The sequence below is a fragment of the Anastrepha obliqua genome, chromosome 4 (genome assembly GCF_027943255.1).
Source record: "Anastrepha obliqua isolate idAnaObli1 chromosome 4, idAnaObli1_1.0, whole genome shotgun sequence".
Lineage (NCBI taxonomy): Eukaryota > Metazoa > Arthropoda > Insecta > Diptera > Tephritidae > Anastrepha > Anastrepha obliqua.
The window spans coordinates 339437-360612 of record NC_072895.1 but is presented as its reverse complement, the minus strand read 5'-3'; the positions used below and the strand labels follow the sequence as shown (position 1 = coordinate 360612).

At 36.7% G+C, this 21176-nt stretch overlaps 4 protein-coding genes across 14 annotated transcripts in view; 2 read left to right on the top strand and 2 right to left on the bottom strand.

The window, feature by feature from the left end:
* Nucleotides 1-2851, top strand: part of LOC129243978 (feline leukemia virus subgroup C receptor-related protein 2) — a 47357-nt gene extending 44506 nt beyond the window's left edge. For 8 of the 9 annotated variants that reach the window (XM_054881500.1, XM_054881494.1, XM_054881496.1 and 5 more), the window contains exon 11: nucleotides 1797-2851. In XM_054881500.1, the coding sequence (XP_054737475.1) occupies nucleotides 1797-2154 (358 nt within the window). In that variant the 3' untranslated portion in view covers nucleotides 2155-2851. The remainder of the gene's footprint in view (nucleotides 1-1796) is intronic. The other variant, XR_008582360.1, reaches the window with a different exon arrangement.
* A 3209-nt stretch (nucleotides 2852-6060) lies between these two features.
* On the bottom strand, nucleotides 6061-14391 carry LOC129244814 (anillin). Of its 3 annotated transcripts, none has more exons than XM_054882680.1 (12): nucleotides 14199-14391; nucleotides 13633-14022; nucleotides 12534-13566; nucleotides 12072-12452; nucleotides 11713-11965; nucleotides 11367-11499; nucleotides 11074-11235; nucleotides 10776-11006; nucleotides 9472-9844; nucleotides 9100-9398; nucleotides 7317-7568; nucleotides 6061-7253 (listed from the first exon to the last, which is right to left on the bottom strand). In XM_054882680.1, the coding sequence occupies exons 1-12, from the start codon at nucleotides 14214-14216 to the stop codon at nucleotides 6786-6788; spliced, it is 3993 nt and encodes a 1330-aa protein (XP_054738655.1). In that variant the 5' UTR covers nucleotides 14217-14391; the 3' UTR covers nucleotides 6061-6785. The 3 variants fall into 3 exon arrangements, with proteins under 3 accessions (XP_054738655.1, XP_054738654.1, XP_054738656.1); XM_054882679.1 differs by having other exon boundaries at nucleotides 12072-12455; nucleotides 14199-14390; XM_054882681.1 differs by lacking the exon at nucleotides 13633-14022 and having other exon boundaries at nucleotides 12072-12455; nucleotides 14199-14390.
* A 4587-nt stretch (nucleotides 14392-18978) lies between these two features.
* Nucleotides 18979-19514, top strand: LOC129245869 (39S ribosomal protein L42, mitochondrial). Its single transcript, XM_054884297.1, has one exon. The coding sequence runs from the start codon at nucleotides 19062-19064 to the stop codon at nucleotides 19434-19436; it is 375 nt and encodes a 124-aa protein (XP_054740272.1). The 5' UTR covers nucleotides 18979-19061; the 3' UTR covers nucleotides 19437-19514.
* LOC129245868 (cyclin-dependent kinase 10) lies at nucleotides 19451-21124 on the bottom strand. Its single transcript, XM_054884296.1, has 7 exons — nucleotides 21018-21124; nucleotides 20844-20953; nucleotides 20715-20787; nucleotides 20481-20655; nucleotides 20224-20426; nucleotides 19712-20158; nucleotides 19451-19652 (listed from the first exon to the last, which is right to left on the bottom strand). The coding sequence occupies exons 1-7, from the start codon at nucleotides 21025-21027 to the stop codon at nucleotides 19507-19509; spliced, it is 1164 nt and encodes a 387-aa protein (XP_054740271.1). The 5' UTR covers nucleotides 21028-21124; the 3' UTR covers nucleotides 19451-19506.
* Between the last annotated feature and the right edge of the window lie 52 nt (nucleotides 21125-21176).

Sequence of the window (21176 nt, the reverse complement as noted above, 5' to 3'; positions counted from 1 at the left end):
TTTCAAACCTGTACTTGGTATAAAGCGATGACTTCTTTTTCTAGTGAAAAAGATAGCTTGCGTCTTACCAATGTTTAATTTTATTTTCCAAGTACACAAGTAGTCTGCCATGTTTTGTAGTGCATCTTGAAGTTTGGTTACGATTTGGTTACCACACGCATGCGAATAAAATATGCCAATGTCGTCTGCATACATGGCATATGAACAATTGGCTAATTTGGGAAAATCAGAGCAATAAATAATGTACAGTAAAGGACCAAGTACCGATCCCTGGGGAACTCCAGCGGGTAATTCGATCATGTCAGAGTATTCGTCATTCAGAGACACGCAAAAGTAACGATTTTTTAAAAAGCAATTTATGATTTTTACTAGTGGTAACGGAAATCTTAAATTTATTAATTTGTAAATAAGACCATCGTGCCATATCGAATCAAAAGCTTTCTCAACGTCAAGAAGCATTAAACCGGTTGATTTCTTGTGATCGAAGTAAGATTTGACGTGATTATAGATTCGTTTAATCTGATGAGTCGTACTATGATGTTGTCTAAATCCAAATTGCTCGTTTGTTTTGTCTTCTTTATTCGACTCACTTCACAGGACACGATAGCGGTAGGGTGGTTTACAGTGTTTTATTGTCGCCCGATATAATTGACGCTTACATCCTTTGTTGGTTGTTTGTCCGAGCTCCTCCTCCAATTTGTGGTGTGCTTCTTGATGTTGCTCCGTAAATGGAGGGATCTCCAGTTGTATGCCTCCTCGGAACGGCAGATGGTTCTTTTATGAGAAGCTTTTTCATGCGAGAAATGTACTCGGGGTTTTTCCATTGCCTGCCTATAGGCGACGGCTACTAGAAAAAATCTGTTCTATCATTTGGTATTTCATGTCCACGGTGGTTGGGAACCTGCCCTAACGAATGACTTGTAAGCTTGTGGTAATATAGTGGGACCTCTGTGTTTAGACACAAAATTGATGTTTTTGACTACAAGGTAATTTAAAGTAATTCTTGCATAATCGAGGAGACTTCGGCTGGTTAACTTAATTCACTTAATCTTAGTCAAATTCGTTGCCGCAATGGACGCAACGGACCCATTGTGACAGGCCTATAAGATTGTATTTGATGCGTTTCCACGACAGTCGGTTCTACGTTACCGAAACGACCCGGATTTATATCCGGCCCAGGACTGTCACTCCAGCATCATTCCGCGTATGTAAATATGGGGAATGTTTATGCTGCTACAACAACAACAACAACATTGTATTTGATGAGGTAACTGTCAAAAGCAACACCTCTTAAGCTGATGCGGTACGGTGCACTACGGTAAGCTACAAGGTGTACCGCAGGCTTTTAAACCAAAATTGTTTCATATATACGATCCTGTTTTTTGGTAAAAATTTTGATGACAATAAAAAAATTTAAATTAACGAAAAATCTTTTATTTTTTGCAAGTTCAAATTATGCTGACAAGTAATATTTATTTAAATTTAATTTACTAATACTTTTGTGATGGAGTCATCACTCTCTCCGTTGGGCCTCCGCCTGTCCTGATTGTATGTGCCAAATTTGTGCCAGTTCTTTTTATTTATTTCTAAAGCAACAGTCAATGCGTCCATTTGGTATGATACTTAAGATTTTCCTCGTTCACATAATAAAAATAAATTTGAGGGAGACTGGAAACTATACCTTTCGGCCCCCAGCTACGAAAATTCTTATGCAAGAAAAATTCAATAAAGAAAATATAAAAAAAAGAGTATACAATATATACACACTTATAAATACATTTCTATTTATTTTTTAGTTTCTTTATGACTGGTTATTTGCCAGTGGGCTTTGAATTTGCCGCTGAACTGACATATCCGGAACCAGAGGGCACCTCTTCGGGACTTCTCAACGCAGCCGCCCAAGTTTTTGGTATTGGATTCACATCCATGTACTCAGAAGTATTTTACACTTATGGCGACATTCCAGCTGATGTGATCATGTCCATTATGTTGGTACTGGGCACATTGATTACAGGGTTCATTAAACCAGATCTGCGAAGGCAAAAAGCAAATAAAGAGAATGCACGGCCTGCGCTCACCGTTTCTGGCGGATCAGAGCAGTCCACAAACGTGGCAGTCATCACATCTGGCAAATTGGATGGAGTTAACCTATAGGAACGTATTGATTTCGTTTAAGCATTGCAAACTTTAGCCGTTTTTTCTATAAAGTTTTAAAGCTAGGTGTAAAGCTAGCTCGCATTTTAAAGGAATAACAATGTTTTATAGGTGTGAGAAGATTGCAGCGCTTAAGCGAAATCAAAGCTATGCACTGCATAGCTCAGGTGATAAAAAATAGTTATTATGTTTATTTTAATGTATATATACATAAAATATTAGGTTGAATTCTCTAATCGACGGTGTGTTGGGCGACAGCTAAACTGCTTATTGGCAATGCCTCGTCCTTGTTATCACATGGAAGTTACTATTTCTAATAGTGTTATGTACAGTTTTGTGTAAATAAGTAAGCACATGTTAAAAAGTGTATAATATATATTTATAAATTTTAAGTGCAAGTTGTTAATTTAGTTTTAAAGAAAACATACAAGTTTTAAAAACATATATTAGTAGCAACAGAAATACAAAATAAGCTAAAGCAATGTTTTTTGAAAACATTAATAAAAATATATATGTATACACAAAATGTAGAATAAGAAGTATGAGACTATTGTTGTTGACGTAGAGATTTAATTAATAACTATACATATATTCATAGGTGCATATACATACATAGAAATTATTGTTATTTGCAATTATAAACAATAATAAACACCACCAAGTGTCAATATTTAGATAAACAAAAAATAAAAGTTTGTATAGTTCATTTACTCAAACAAGAGGAAAGCAAAATCTTACTTTTCGGTATTTTTTTTTTTCTCATTTAATATAATTTATAAATTATATCGAATCGGTAGACTGGTATTGACTTATTTGATTTGTATTACCATCAGCAGAAGGGATCTGAAAAGTCTAAACACATTGCACCTACTTATATACATTCATACCATATATATGTACGTATGTAAGTACATACAATATTGTGCTCTTGATCAGTCTTAAGGGGGGACCCTCATTTAGACGGTCGAAAAATGCATCATTTTTGGGAATTTTTTTCTCAGGTAAAATAACTTCAAACGTTTTGTAATTCATAAAGTACTTTAATAAATGTCTTGACTGTCTACAAAAATTTTCGGAGAAGAAAAAAAACATTTTAAGTATGGAAATATACACCTCGTCCATGGCACCTCATTCTATCTGTGTACATTCTAGCGCTCTGAATTTTTTTCTGAAATAAAAAAACCAAATTTTTTTTAAAACTTTAGGATAATACCTTCGATGTGGCATTTTGATTTAAAAAAAAATGTCGAAATTGATATTTTTTACCCAGTTTTATGTTAAAAGTGATTTTTCATGCATAAAAATTGACTTTAAAATTACAAAAAAATATGAAAATCTTTTTTTTTAAAAAAACACTTAATGTCACATTGAAAACAATTTAATTATCTTTAAAATGAGCTATTGTAAAGCCTGATTGGTTCAATACAGCGTTCTCAATTGTGTACACAAAATCGAAAAATGATGTTTCGAGAAAAACGCGTTTAAAGTTTTGGATACAGGCGATCAGGCCACCCGTCGCGTCCTGTTAAAAATTTTGTCACTCCTTCAAAAATACAGATATCGACTTGAAATTTCGAAAGTATATTCTTAAATAGTTGTAGAATAGATTAAAATTATTTCCAAAAAATCGATTTTTTTGACCCGATAAATGAGGGTCCCCCCTTAAATGCACATTTAGAACATTAATGCGGGTGTGTAATTTTCGAAAAAATAGTCCGGGTGGTGCAAGGACAATAGAATACCAGGTTCCGTCTTTCAAAATCGCTCCAGGTTCCATGAATAAACGCACGCAAAGGAATGGGAATTGCGTGTTTGGGAACAGGAAGAGTAAGCGAAAGCAATATAAACTGCCAAACACTAGAAATTATACACACCACATATTCTTGCCATGGCGTCATCCGTATATAAACGCAAAAAAATGCATTTGGGGGCATTATATTTCACAATTCAACACGCTCCACTTCGTTTTCATTCGTCTTATTAGTTTAAATCTCACAAATCACAATATCACCAAGTCATTCATTGATTTCTCACAAACATAAAATTTCTCCTCCTTTTAATTGTTTTGTTCGTTAGTTTGTTTTGTATAGGAAGGAAAACTGGCGTTAGGCTTGGCAAAATCGCGAAAAAGAAAGCTACTGTTTCGAGAAGATGACACCTTCAGTATTGACTTCGCCTTGGGGTTGATGGTGGATGCATAGCATTAATTCCATACTCACTATTGAAGTATATTCAAGGACGAAAAAGTTACCGAAAAGTGTTATTAATGCAGTTATTGAAAGACGGAAAAGAATTAAAAGAAAACGAAGAAATTATTGGGCCACCCTGTTTATAACGATCGATCAGTAACCGGAAAATTCCATACGTTTCATTACACGAACATAACAAATACCAATTTTTTACGGGCATAACAATTCATTCATAATATCATTTTAAAACATAACGAAAAAATTGTATTGCGGTTTACAAACCTTTCAAAAGTAGTTTACATACATTTTTTTATAAAATACTAGCAAACCCGGCCCGCTTCGCTGGGCAAAGACATGGTGGGTCCACGTTTTGGCATATATTTCAAGACCCTAGTCATCAATAGGTATGAAAATTACCCCACATTAAAGCACTTATCGACAGCTTTCATTTGATGCCCATATTGCACATCCACAACCAAAGGTTACCCGGGCCCACGTTTTGACCTATATCTCGAGACCCCAGTCACGGAGCGGCATGAAAAATACTCTGTACTAAAGCATTCACCAACAGCTTTCAATTGATATCCATATTGTACAAACACATTCTAGGGTCCACGTGTTGGTCTCTATCTCGGGACCCTAGTCACGGAGCCGCATGAAAAATACTCTGAACTAAAGCATTCACCAACAGCTTCCATTTGATACCCATATTGTATATACACATCCGAAGGTTACCCGGGCCCACATTTTGACCTATATCTCGAGACCCCAGTCACGGAGCGGCATGAGAAATACTCTGTACTAAAGCATTCACCAACAGCTTCCAATTGATATCCATATTGTACAAACACATTCTAGGGTCCACGTGTTGGTCTCTATCTCGGGACCCTAGTCACGGAACCACATGAAAAATACTCTGAACTAAAGCATTCACCAACAGCTTCCATTTGATACCCATATTGTATATACACATCCGAAGGTTACCCGGGCCCACATTTTGACCTATATCTCGAGACCCCAGTCACGGAGCGGCATGAGAAATACTCTGTACTAAAGCATTCACCAACAGCTTCCAATTGATATCCATATTGTACAAACACATTCTAGGGTCCACGTGTTGGTCTCTATCTCGGGACCCTAGTCACGGAGCGGCATGAAAAATACTCTGAACTAAAGCATTCACCAACAGCTTCCATTTGATACCCATATTGTATATACACATCCGAAGGTTACCCGGGCCCACGTTTTGACCTATATCTCGAGACCCCAGTCTCGGAGCGGCATGAAAAATACTCTGTACTAAAGCATTCACCAACAGCTTCAATTTGATATTCATATTGTACAAACACATTCTAGGGTCCACGTTTTGGTCTCTATCTCGAGACCCTAGTCACGGAGCGGCATGAAAAATACTCTGAACTAAAGCATTCACCAACAGCTTTCATTTGATACCCATATTGTATATACACATCCGAAGGTTACCCGGGTCCACGTTTTGACCATTTTCCCGGCAATTATTCGAATTTTTCTCACCTTTTAAACCTTCCCTAGACCTCTACGAATAATTCAAGACCAAGATAAGATAAATCCGTTCAGCCGTTCTCGAGTTTTAGCGAGACTAACGAACAGCAATTCATTTTTATATATATAGATTTTACATAAAGAAAATTCACAAAAACTGGATCATTACTTTTACTTAAATAAAAAAACACTAAAACACAGTTATTGAACAAGTTTTATTCATTCCATCATCTTAATAGCGACATTTTAAATTATTTGCTCATATTCAACTTTCAACAGAAAACGAACTAATGCAAAAGTTTATTACACGATTATCGCCGCATCCGTCAGCTGTTCGTTCGTTTCCATTTTTATTCACGAAACTTGTCGTAACCGTATCTCTTTTGTCCGTGCGATTAAATGTTTACCGCAGCGTGCGAGAAACATATACATATGTATGTATAATTAATGAATATATAGGTATCATTTTATAATGAATTTTGGGCACTGATTAGAACCTCATTTAAAAAAACATTTTTGGGGTCAATCATGATATCAGCAATCGATACAATTTGTTCATACAAATAATGAAAATATGAATAAAATACTGTCTAGAAAATATAAACTGCGTTATAATCAAATTATATTCAACGTCAATTGTGAAATTCTAAAACGAAAACTGTAAACGCAACATATTGGCGTACGATAAAACTTTTCCATCAAAGAGAAGTCCACCGTTTACTCTGTCTTCTTTTAAACTACCTTACCGATATCCCGATGAGATATAACAACGTACATTGGTTGAGTCATATAAACCACCTTACTCTTCCCCACAAACTTAAGCTAAAAAACAATTGGCCTTGTCGTGAATTCTACGTAGCTCACATAAAATTACCTAACTCCGAATATTGTAACAAATCTTAAGTTAATAACTGCTACCATTTATTGTGGAGGTCCCCAAGATCGCAGTAGTAGTAGAACTTTATTGAGGTATGCGCACCATAGTTCACGTTCCTCTTTCGTATCGGCTGAAAGAAGGTATCGTACAACAGTGTTACGGCCATTTGGCACAATAATAAGCGACTCTACATCTGTTTCTTTTGCTGGCCGCACAAACTCAAGCAACATAGTGTTGAGACGCGCACATATATCACGAGGCGCAACAGTTACTTTCTGCGTACGGCAGGCGTACAGATCAATCGAGCCAATAGGCGCCTTCTTACGCTCATCGTCGGGATACTTCCAATAGTTAAGTACACTCCCATTTAAATAACACCAGCGACGATGCCATGCGCCAAATCCAGAAATTTCCTCGAACATGGTGAGAAAGCCGCGATGTTCTACCAAAAAACTTAATTCACAGTTGACTTTCATGTGTACCAAACCTTCCAATGGACTAACACCGAGAACCTGTGCCGAGGCAATACAAAAAACAATAGTTTAAATGGAAGAGCGGAAGTTTAAAGATCATACCTGTGTTAGTGTCCAGGAAGTGCGTTGTATCTCGCGTAAGGAAAATATGGCAAAACCATACTGCACCAAAGCAGGAGTACGGACGGCATTTGGCCCAGCTGGACTTTGAACAGGTGGCATAACTAAACGATTTTCGCTGCCCTTCTTTTTAGGTGTTTTGATACCTGACTTCTTGTTTAGATTTATATGATATTTCACCTCGTGCGGTAGAACTTCACGCTGGGCAGTCATCCCGTAAATCTCGAGGGTAATCTAAATATAAGGCAAGAAATGAAATTAACATTTATCAATTATTAAAAAATTAACTAAAATATCGGGTAATATAAAATAAAGTTCTACGTAAGGTAATTTTAACACTTGTATATTCTTATAAAATGCAGCTATGGGCAGAGAAATAGCGCACTATAGAGTCACCTATACGAATTGTAGTTCCTTAGAACTTTAACTGATATTCGTACATATTTTTATACGAATGTTAAGCCGTGAATCGGTTGAGACCCTATGCTCAAATGGGATGTGAATCGCTTCTCTCTAACATCAGACAATAAGTCCCGTTAACGTTTTTAATGTTGAATAATTAAATAGCGCACTTATATTTCCATTATTAGTTAAGATAGATGGAGATAGATTTGATTTGAGATTTGCACTTCGACCTCATAGTATTTTGTGCCCTCCACTCATTTCAGTACATCATCCAAACCCAAACTATTGTTAAAATTAAGATATAGCTTGGTTGGGGTTGCCTACCTTCCGGCTGCAATTATCTGAGCAATAGCGCCGCATCCTAGGAGAAGGTGTATGGGAGTCTCTCTCTCCCAAACTCTTGTTAAACTTAAGATATAGCTTGGTTGGGCCTGCCTACCTTCCGGCTGCAATTATCTGAGCAATAGCGCCGCATCCTAGTAGAAGGTGTATGGGAGTCTCTGGAAATTGGTTGCAGAAACATTCCTAAACCTCTTTTGATTGTATCTCCGTAAGGATTTCGCCTGGCATAGACCCATAATTTGGTGCCAACTAACTTCCCTTAGCCTTACCTCTTCACTCCTAAACTTCTCCTTGATGATGTGTTGTCCCATAGCAAGAAGGGCTCGGGTTCTATTGGCAACGAGACCGCAGCCTCTCTAGCCAATGCGTCCGCACTTCGTTCTAGTCAGCAAAAAGCCCCGACCTTAACGCCATTGAAAATCCGTCAAGATTAGCCAAAAATAATTAAAAACTGCTAATGAACTATGGCAAGGAGGAAAATAAGCGTGAAACTCTATTCCTTTGGTAACGCCAAAACTTAATAAAAAGTTTACCTCGTGGTTAACAACAAAATTCTAATCAGGTAAGAAATAAACAAATTTAACGAATTTGAAATAACTAACTAACCAGTTCAAAATGTAATTATATTAATTTATCTGTCCATGCCTATATATATTACAACATACATGTATACGTGTATATGTATATACACCTTATTTACCTAAAATTTTAATTAACTCAAATTTAGTTCAATTAATTCCTATTATCTGGACAATCCTATAATAAATTTCAAGGTTCTCGAAAGAAAGTACCAAATAGCCAATTTAGACTATGTGGGTAACTTTCGGGCTAGTTGTATCAAAAAAACTGAGTACGGCTATTCGCCTTAGCGGGTTATTCTACATAAGGTTAGACATTTTTTTGTCTTGTATGTATAATATGAATGTTTTCCCACATAAGGATCTAAACCTATCGTAAAACATTATTTTAAGTCGCGCTTTAGAAAAAAATGGGCGTGTGGCCATAATTAATATCATACCCTAAAATCTGCATACACGTTATTCATTTGTAATACATCGGGGAATTTCACTGCTAGTAGACCGGGGAGTGTAGGCACCGTTTTCGTCGCCAAAACATATTCATTATATTTGAGTAAGCAAACCAAATGATGACCAGAGATGGTATCTGCAGCTAATTTGCGTATGTAATCTTGACGCAGTGGTATGGTTATCTCTTTAACAGTGAGACGCCCTCTGTCGCGCAACGCTCCTAATGGTCTCAAGCACTTTTCTACGCGTAAACGTTGTACTTCATCTAAACAAGCCTGACGTCGATGTGCTATAAAATTAAAATTTTTTGTTTTTTTCTTTTAAAATTAAAAAAATAACCACTAAAAACTAGTGCACTTTACTTGCTACCAGCAGATGGCGCTCGCCCTCAACGGACTCTGTTGAACCGGAAAATTCTATAGTGGCTGCACACAAGTTCAATGCCTGGCTGGTTTGTGAAATTATTGTCTGTTGTTTACAGACTTCATCTAGAAGCTTTTTAATTTTTTCCTCCACTAAATGGCTATCATCTGACTCAGTTTGTTCGGATGAATTGTCATCTTCCTCCCCGCATTCTTCAACCACGTAAGTTTCATCATGTTTGATATTTTGTTCGGTTGTCTCTTGCTGTTTCGGATAATTAATTTGCATGGCTGCACCCGTTGCGCTAATGATATCGGAGCGTAATTCCTGCTGCTCACGAGAAACTTTTCGCACAGGAGTCGAACTGGCACTCTTAAAATGAAAAGGAGAAATTGTAAATTAGTACCTAAAATTATACATATTAGAAGATCCATCATGGGGTTGAGTGACAATTTTTTCATATATTAGTAAACTATTGTAGCATTTTACTAAGCCCTTTTAAGCGGAATGTAGTCATTGCTCATCATCGTAAATCTCATTAATCGGTAGACGCATGAAACAAGTGAGTGGATTCAAGGGGATACGTCAGAATCCATTCTCAATATGTAAGAGTTTGACCTACTGCTGTATTCGGGACAGTAACCCGCGCTTACTCGCTAAGGGTTAAAATCAACCCTACTTAAAAAATACAATATTTACTGCACTTATTCTAATTGTTTTATCAGCTTGCATTCTGATTAGTTTCACTTGTGTCGTTGAGGTGGACGAACACTTTGGTTGGGGTGTCTAAGAAAATTTACATTTTAGCTCGGAATTCGTATGACAAAATGCGAGTAGTATAGAATAGAATTAAAAGGTGGTTTGCACTTCGACCTAAATGTTTTTTGTGCCCTCTACTCATCACAATACCTCATCCAGGCTCAGTTCCCGCAGTAAACCTAAGAAGAAGCTGAGTTGGGCTGAGCATACATATGTGCCTTTATTCTGGCCTTGTCGTATCAAGCCGACATGTATATTCTGGCGATTGGTCGCAAAAACCAAAGAAGTCGTTTCCACGACAGTCGGTTTTACATTACCGAAACGACCCAGACTTATATCCGGCCAAGGACTGTCACTACAGCAGCATTCTCTATATGTAAGTATGGGGAATGTTTATGCTGCTACAACAACAGAGGTTCTAACCTCTACCTTGATGTTATGTGGGGACCAAGTCAAGAAAGGGTTTGGGTCACGCTGCGAGTAAGGGCGGGATAAAATCAGTTGGTTTAAACATTTTAAAATTAAAAGTTATATATATATTCACATTGTCGCTCTGTTGTCGTCTGTAAAAGCTGACAGTGTGCACCAAAGTAACCATATTGTCGTCATTGCCACGATTAATACTCAGCTCAGATTTCACAGGTTGCGAGGTGCAGGCAGCTGTTTTTGAACTCGATGCCGACTCAATATTTTCTTCTGATATAGTTTGATAATTAGTGTATTTTTTTGGTGTTTTGCGGAAAGTGAAGCTATTGGAGGCTGTTGTGCCTTTACTCTGAAACATTTATAAAAATAAGTAAATAATAATTATCCAATATATTAATTTTATATTTAATATTTACTTCTCTCGGCATGTCATCAACGCTTTCTTCCGTACAATCATCATCGCCGTAATCATCAAAGGCTTCATCCAAGAAATCATCAACACCTCCTGACGCTTCAGAAGAATTTATCGAGCTGTCATTGCAGCCATAAAATTCATTCTTATCAGCATAGCGTACCTCCTGCATGTTAAAATTTGTCAAGCAAATGCATAAAAATAAATTGAAAATACATTAACAATTAAAAATGAAAAAGAATCCAGATCACGCACTGTGTTAAGCACAGAAATTTAATGTTTGTTACACGTACCCACCTTTACTTGTTTCGGTTGCTGGCATTGCTGCTGTTGGTGGTCATTCTTTTGTACCACCTGCATTATCACACGACCCAAACTACCATTGCAAATGTCTATACTGCTGTCGTCTGCTTCCTCTGAATCCATGTAACTATAAGTAATATGAGATGAAAAGAAAGAAATGCATGATCTCATTTTGACTATGATTTATTTGATGAAGCGGAAATTTGTAAAAAATTGAATCGGTCGTAAATGAGATTTTCATTAAGTTATGTAAAACTATTGATTAAATTGGATTAGTAGTGAAATAGTATTTGTTGGTTATTTCATGCAAAGCAAACAAGAATTAAAACGGTTCGCTAACCTTTCATCGTCAATATTGCTATCAGCATGGCCAGTTTCAGCCGTTGCTGCAAGAATACGTGTATGCTCTTCTGTGGCACTATGACCAGACATAGTCGCCGTAGTACAACCATTTTCCCGATCTGAGTCGGATTCCAAATCTGATAGAGCGGGATACATTTGATTTTGTAGAGACGCAGCTTTACTTGATCCTGCCGTTATAGTTACAGATTTACGCGAACGTTTACTTTCGTCATCATCAATGATATCGCTAGCTGAAAAATGAAAGATAAACTATTTAACTTTTAACTAACTTTGATCGTGACTTGTAAGCATTAAGAAATAAACTTGACTATGCAAATAAACATCTTTTTTACACACGTGAATGACGCTTTTTGTTAACGTCCAATATTATCTTGGGCATTGGTGGAGGTGGCGGAGGTGTGTGTAGTTGCCTTGGAGCCGATGTTATGGTATGTTTTGTGCTAGGAACTACGCACGACTGCATTTGTAGAGTTTCAGACTGGACACTTTGCTCCTCATTTTTCTCAAATACTTCCTTTTGCTTGTTGAAACGTTTTGCAAGAACTTGCATATCTTCTTGTCGTTGTTTTTGTATTTCGGCTTTAATTTTACTTTCAGCCATTGTAACCGTAGTCGCTGTAAGCGCCGCCACTTTCCCTCGCAATTTATTTTCGCTACTTGGCTTTGGGGGCAATAATAATGAAGAATTGGTATGGTTACACGCGAGAGCGGCAGAAGCTGCTGTAAAAACAGATCAAATTTATGTTGCGTTACGATATTTGTCATGAACTCAATATAAAACTCTTTATTATATCTTACCTTTTGCACCTACTTCCCTGCGTAATGCAGCTTCGTCCTGCCGAATTTTACTTATGCATGGTGCCATACCAAGAGCAGCTTTCGGCACAAGGGCTTCCCCTTTGTTTCTTTCAAATAATTGCATACGCTCTTTTAGCGACAATTCTGTTGGATCTTTCTGTGGACGATTTAATTGCTGACCGCCACTCGATTTATTCTCAAAAGCAGCCGCACGCCCGGATACTAAGCCAGGCTTAACATTTATCGACTTAACGTCCTGTGGATTGGCTACATTTTTTTTTTCTTCTATAGCCTTCGAAAATGTATTAGCCAGTTTAACTACTTTGGGTATATTTTCATCAACTTTTAATTCATTATCTAGCTCCTCCATTGGCTCTTTTTCATCCAATTTTGGGTACTCATATGCAAGTTTTACGGTTGTAGATTCTCGTCGTTGAAATCCCTGTGCTTCTAGCGAATTAATCACATTAGGGTCCCATGTCAATTGTTTTGTAGTGGTAAATATGCGTTTGGTCTTTATCTGCTCCGAAACATCAGTAGACTGATTATCAGTTCTTTCACTCGAGACCGGAGCTAGTTGCGTGAGAACTTTTGTTTTGGTAAGCGCCTCGCCTGCAGTGTTCCTACTTGACAAGGCTGGCTTACTTGGCCGTACATCAGAAATTTTTCTACTTGGTAAATCTGGTTTGGGCGGTGGTACTGCACTGACAGGACGTGGGTCATGATGAGATATATCATCCTCCCATTGATTGATGGAACAAGCCAGTTCAGCTAATTTGCCGTAACGTTGTTTAACTGGTTTTACACTGTTTTCAAAAACTCCTTCAGTAGGTGAATCAGCGCAGAACTGACCTTCAGTTCGATGTATTGGCGAGGAGAGGTCGTTCGGATTGGCATAAAGAGCTCCAAGACGTTGCAACCGACTACGTGATGTATCTCGTATTTTAGCCATAGGTTGCTCCGATACTGATTTTAAGCGGTGTTGTTTACAATCATCATCGACAATTTCTTCTTCTTCAACCTGAACTTGTACCTGGAAATGTAAATTGTTATAGATTGGTATTATTTGAACGTAGTTCTTCTGGAATTTCAATATTACTTCAACATTTTTATCTGTCACAATATTAATTTCGATCCCCATATCCCTATTCTCTTTATCGACTGCCGAAAATTGACGGTGGACTTTTTTTGTACTAGATGATGGCTTCATTACATCTATAGGCGTTTTTTCAACGACTTGCAATTTATTACCACTGCTGGTACTGCTCTCGACACTTCTGTTAACCACAGTTTGCGTCAACGCTTGCGCAGACGCCGCTGGGGTAACTTGCCTATCTAACTGCTGTATTATTGATGGTTTTTGCTGCACCGTAAGCTGTTGGCAAGTTTGTCCGTCTTCCGTAGCGCCGGTAGACTCATAACGCGAATATACTCCAGCGCTGCTAATGCCCAAGGCACGACTTCGTTGTTCAGCTTTATCCAGCATTCGCTAGAATTTATTATTTATTTTTGTAGGAACAGACATATAACTTTTGTTAGTTTGGGTATCAATATGGTACCAATGTAATTTTTTTAAAACGTTCAAACAGTGGTATTTTAAACCAATAGTTAAGCATTTAATGACACTCTAAATTGTCTCATTTAATATTAACACTATGTCCGTACCTGTGTGAAAGGATCCATCTTGTTTTTAGAACTTTGACTTTGCACTTCGTCCTATATGCCAGCAAATATTTTTTTAGGCACTCCACAAAAATTGTATTATTATTTATATTTGTAGCACTTAGTATAATTCAAACAAAGTTTTACTAAAGTTGGGACAAGTTTTCCGCGGTTTAAGAAAAATTTACGTTGACAGCAGCCGCTGAACGCTTTTTGAATTTTGCAAAATTCAGCTCAATTCAGCAACATACCCGTGAAGATAGGTTTCATTTCCATACAAGCGCACGGTTGCTGGGCAACTTAAGAGCGAGATACACTACACTAGTAGCTTGTCAAACCAAATTTTTTATGATTTTTATTCACTAATAGCATGACTGGATCAAACATATACTTCAGGTAAGATCAAACAGCGACAGTGCCACGGCAGCCGCTGTTATTTCCGCAATTTGCTGACGTTTCGGGTTGACAAGAACACTTCGAGTATCCTTAATCTCTAGATTAACAAGTATATATCCTGACCACTAAATTTGTTCGCTTATTTCTTTAGACTTGGAGCGAGTTTTTAGGAACTGCTGATGTTAAAGATGGTGACTTGCTGTGGCAATAACTTAGTTTCCAGTATAACTTGTTAAATGAAGCCTCTAAATATTAATTTGTGCTTTCACAATTAAATTTCACACAAATCACAATATTACCAAGCCATTCACAGAACATTTCACAAACATAAATTTCTCCTCTTTTGTTTGTTTTGTATTAGAAAGGAGGGTGGCGTTAGGATTGTCAAAATCGCGAAAAATGAAATTACTGTTTTGGGAAGACACCACCTTCAGTATTCAATTCGCGCTGTTAAATTAAGCAGAAAGATTTGAGCAAAAAGTTTTTTTGAACTTTTCATGTAACACCAAGAAAAACACATTAGCTTTAAAAACTCACAGCAGAGCTGAAATTGTGTAAATAAGTAACCTTTTTCTTTCCTCAAAAAAAAATTTCGCTCCTTATATGTCAACATTATGAAGATATTATCATGCGCCCTGTAGAAATGTTTTATATTTTGTATGAGAATAGAATAAGATTTGAATTTTAATTTTTGTATACAAATAAAATAATCAGCTGAAAAAAGCACCCTCTCACTTTTTATAGAGGGTACATAATGCCACTTATTACATAATTAGTGTATACCAGTTTGAGAGATAACGAAAATTTGACATTTCTGGTGCATATTGGACAGAGAACGTTAATGAATAGAGAAGTCTTAATGGCTGGAAAGTGTTCATTTTCGAGGGGTACTCGTCTCGCGAAGACAATTCACCATAGACAGATTTTTCAACAAAAATTAACAGTGAGGGGCTGAATTATGTAAATTTAGCAGCAGTCGATAAGAATTTGTTGGTGATTAGAAGCAAAGAATGTTAGGTAGCTTTTTAATATGACCTACACTCGTCAGAGAAAGTTAACGTACACGGCCCGGTACGGACTTTTCTTGGCTCTGAATGATAAGATTCTTTATAAACAAAACTTTTTTTAATTTCAATACCATCACATAATATTGAGTAATCATTCAAATGTAATTTTAATAGAAAAACTGTGGCAACTCTTGATTTAGCGATTAATATTTAAAAAATGTGGCATTACCACCGCAGAAAAAGTTAACGTACAGCACAAAGCACGGGGCTTCCCCTATTACGTTTTAAACAAAATGGAATAAAAAGCATTTAAGGTGTATATCTAAACTATTTTCTAGCTAGTGCGTGTAATATTCAGCAGTTTTGTAAAATGGCTCCAAAAAGAAAAGCAACAAGCTCCGATGAAAGGGATATCATCATAAAACTATGGAATGAAGGGAAATCTTTACGCAAAATTGGAAAAACTGTAGGAAGGACTCATTCTACAGTCCAAGGAGTTATCAAAAACTATAAATCGACAGGCTCCACAACTTCCAAGCCGCGTTCAGGACGCCCTAGTACGCTTACTGATAGAGAAAAACGCCATATTATTAATGAAGTTCAAAAAAATCCAAAACTTACGGCTTCAAAAATTGCAAAAGACGTTGAGGAAAGGTTTCAAAAAACCATTTGCAGTGATACTGTGTGTAAAATTCTAAAGAAAAGTGGCTATCATGCCCGAGTTGCACGCAAGAAACCGTTTGTGTCATTAATAAACAGACAGAAACGTATTGCTTTCGCCAAAGAACACATCAGCAAGCCCCTAGATTTCTGGGAAAAGGTATTATTTTCCGACGAAAGCAAATTCTGCATATTTGGAATTACGGGACGAAAACTGGTATGGCGAAAACAAGGAACAGCTCTCGACAGACAGAATCTTGCTCCAACTGTTAAGCACGGCGGCGGAGGCGTAATGGTATGGGGGGTGTATGGCATATAACGGAGTGGGTAATATTGAATTTATAGAATCAACTATGGATAAGTACAGATATTTGGATATTCTGAAATCGAACTTGAGGCAGAGTGCTACCAAAATAGGCTTAGAGAACGGATTTGTGTTCCAACAAGATAACGACCCTAAGCACACTGCAGAAATAGTTAAGCTCTGGCTCCTGTATAATGTACCCAAACAATTGCATACACCTCCACAATCACCAGATCTCAATCCTATTGAGCATCTTTGGGATTTATTAGAACGAAAGATTCGGCAGCATAACATAACCTCAAAAACAATGCTGAAGGACGTAATTACTGAAGAATGGGGCAAAATTACGTCAGAGGAAACGTCAAAGTTGGTCAAATCTATGCCAAAACGTTTAGCAGAAGTTATAAGACGAAGGGGATACCCTACAAGCTATTAATAAGTTTTATTATTTTATTTACTAATTTTTATTTTAAAGTTATGTACAGTGTACGTTAACTTTTTCTGAAGTATTTTTCATATGATTTTTGTTTTTATTATTACTTTGAAACTGAATTTAAATTTATGCTTTTTAAATCATCTTGTGCTAAATGACTGAACTCTAACCTGTAAATAAAGTACAAATTTTTTTTATTCAATCCAAATATAAATACATTTTTTATACTTTTTTAATGAATGCATGCAGTGTACGTTAACTTTTTCTGACGAGTGTATATATTTGAATTTCTCCAAATCATCCAAATTATGTACATATGTTATGTCTGCCACAGCTCAAGATAAAACGGTAAAACTTCGCAAGAAATCCAGCGCGCACTCATGGCGCAGCGCACATTCATTGGCACAGCATTGTGCATATACACATATTTACGTACATATATTGATGCATACATATGTACGATGCCGCGGGCACTCGACTTGACAAAAATTGAAGATTTATCAAATATTGGCAAATAATTCTACGCGAAATATTGCAATATTGACTATTTTCGAATTGTCGAGAAAATTGGCATATGGGCGGCTCGTTTTATGAATGAAAGTTCTTGCTCTTAGAACTATGAGCTCGAATTTATCAATGAATTTTTTGAAGATGAGTTTTTGTTGCACAGAACAATAGTTGAAACTGTTCGGCGCCGCCGCGACTGTTCAGCGCTATGGCAACTAGAATGATGGCCGCTACGCCTGCGTCTATGACTGCATTTTGTTCTTGTAGTCGCTAGGCATAGAATTTTAGCTTTGAACGACATACGCATTTTGAGAAATAAAGTGAGTGCCCTGTGTGTGCGATTGTATGCACATGCATATGTGTATATTAATAAGCATTGTTTTGCTTGAATTCAATTCGCATATTTATATTTGCATATGCCATCTTTCTGTGTGCCTGGTAATGAAGCGTTTTGTATACAGAATTTATTGATTTGATCAATTGAATGTACATAGATAGATATAGTAGGGCATCAAGTGTATATACGCACATGCACACACGTCGATGCATATGCAGAAGAAGTTGTTTTAGCATTTGCAGGAATTCGATCATTCGAATATTTACTTCCTAATTATTGCATGCAATATGATAAGGCGATGCTCGTGAGGTAGGTCATGCTGCTTCAGTGCATACATATGCGTGCAACACTATATTTATTAAAGATGCAATAGAACTTAGTTGTCCATATACATATGTATGCAAATATGTTTCTTTGAAGTTTTATTTTATTTATTTTAAATTTCAAAGTTTTATACTATCTATAAAATTCATACATACATATATGAATTATTCTCTGTAAAATACATATGTAAATTGAAAAAGATTTGGTTCGCCAAAGGAACAAATAAATGCATATTCAAATGTAAATACATATGTCGATATACCAAAACACTTGTATGCTATGAGTTAATTTCGACTCAAAAAATTAGTAAAAATTTTCATCAAATTTGTTTAGTTTTAAATTTACTAAAACGCACATACCAAAATGTGAGAGGTAAATTAAATCAAAATATAAAGTTACTTTGATTTGATTTGGCGCATATAATAAATTCAATCATTTCCTTCATCACCTTTGTTTGAAAATACAAATTGAATAAATTTTCGTTTACCAAGGGAACATAAAAATGCACAAGCAAATGCCTTGCAAAATGCCGTCGGCATTCGTCAATTTGATTTCATACAGAAACCAAAAACTGAGCAGAGCCAATGTACTTGTACATAATTCACTGTAATCAGCCCTGTTAAGAACTTCCCCGCTGTCGAGTTAAGCGAGGTGAAATAGTGTTCGCGGTTTCACTTCATTTTTGACAATTCACACTATTCGTAGCTCGTGAGAATTCTCTATATTTAACGTTCTCTGTATTGGATTTACGAATTTTAAAGTGGGATAAAAATGGCGTTTTTCTGAGGATAATGGGAGTTTTGGTGCGGAGATCGCAACACTGACACCAACCATCAGCTGTTGTGACAATTATGCATTACATATCTGCCAGTAGATAAATTAACGAAATTTTGTAAGAATGTCTATACGTTTTTTGCGACTGTTTTCTACTGCCTCATTACGGCAAACAAACCATAAAAATGCAGTAGGCAATAAAAGCCTGGTTGATAAAGTGGCGATAACCAATGATGGCGCTGTTGTGGTCGCATGGCATCCAGATATACCATTTCCATATGAATGTTCTAAGCCTCTACCGAAGGCATTAGATTCACAGAATATATCGCTGATCAAAGTAAACGCATTGCGCACTGCAATGAGTGCCTTCAAGAACAAAAAACCAGAAGTAGCACGCCAGGAACTTATGCAACTAACACATACGACCAAACATCGCTGGTTCCCACGATCGCGTGATAAGCGTGCAAAAGATACATCCATGGATCGTCCTTATTTGTAAATACACTGTAGGTGTACGGTGCACTCACACTTCATTTTAATGTTTATTTCAACTTAATAAATAGCAAAAACTATTCAACTCGTCGTTTTTTTAATATACTGCCCAGGATAGCCGATATGGATGGTAACTCGGGAGCAGTTTGATGAGAGGTTTGTGGTTTTAAATTTGTCAAATTTCGGTGTTGAGGGAATGTGGGCATCAATTTCGGGTCGCATGCTATAATGGTCGTATTATTAAAGCCAACAAATAGAAAGATCATTTGAAGCTAAACTTACGCAATAGCGGCTCCTTAAAATAGCTGCTCTGCAAACATTCCTCGGCCGTAGCTCGCTTCTTAGGATCATACATGAAAAGAAAGTTTAATAGCCGTAGCCCGGCTGCAGTCAAATATTGAAATTTTGGCTTCAAATTGTTGTAAGGTTGTTTCTTTAATGTGAAATTTTCCAAAGCAGGCATTTTGGAAAATTCAGGCCATATGTTTTCAGATGGTGTGCCGAGCAAATCTATAATCAAATCCAATTGGCCAAGCTCGGTGTTACCAGGTAGAAGCGGTTTGTGGGAAAGCAGTTCACCCAATATGCAGCCGACTGCCCACATATCTACTGCTGTTGTTTGAGTTGCTGATCCCAATAACAACTCTGGTGAACGATACCACAATGTTACAACTTGTGGAGTCATGGGTGTAGCTGGTTCTCCAAAAAGACGGGCAAGACCAAAATCAGCTGTTTAAAGCATTAGCTGGAGATTATTACACAATTTCAAATTTTGTATTCTCTAAAAGAATTACCTATTTTCACACAACCCTGGTCGGTCATTAATAAGTTAGACACTTTCAAATCGCGATGGATTATGTATCGTGAATGCATATATTTCAATCCATTCAAAACCTGTAAGATAATACATTTGACTTCAGGTTCGGAGAACGGCTGTGCCATATTGTCTAGTAGTGAAGCTAAATCCTGTTCACAATATTCCATAACAAGGAAGATGCTGAAACACACTTAATTAGTATATATGGGATTTATATTTATACTTAATATACACCTTTCTAAACTTTTGCCGACAACAACATCCCTCAGATTTACTATGTTTTCGTGTTTACATGCTTTCAAAATCATTATTTCTCGTAATCCACTTACTGGTAAACCATCTTTCTCTTGGTCCATACGCACTTTTTTTAAGGCTACCACTTCGTTCGATCGTGTATCCCTGGCCCGATCTAAACATATATATAAAACAATGACCTGGATTCCTTATATGTACGTACTGTTTACTTACAAACGATGCCATAGGTACCTTCACCTATGCGATTCAATTTTTCGAAATCAGTTACTGCTCGACAACGTCCATGCTGCCAAAGACATTTGTTATTTTACATTCATAAATGGTAGTTTATTTATTACAAACCACATCCGAATCTTTTATTTCAATCGGTTCGCCACTTTTTATGGATATCAAATAGCCTTTCCTTGTTACTGGTGCTTGTGGATCCGTAGATTTAATGATATCGGTAGCTTCTGCAAACAGTTTAAATGTGATTTTAAAAAGAACAAAATAATTTGTTTTTCTTAAAAACTTTACCTTTACTCATGGTTTTTCACAGTATTATTACTTTATACAATAAACAATTTCGTTATAAAAATGTAAAATTTTAGACGTTCGGCGGTACACTCAGAAGTATTCACAATAACTAATGAGAAATGCCGGTAGCTAATTAACCCATGGTGTACAAAAATTAAT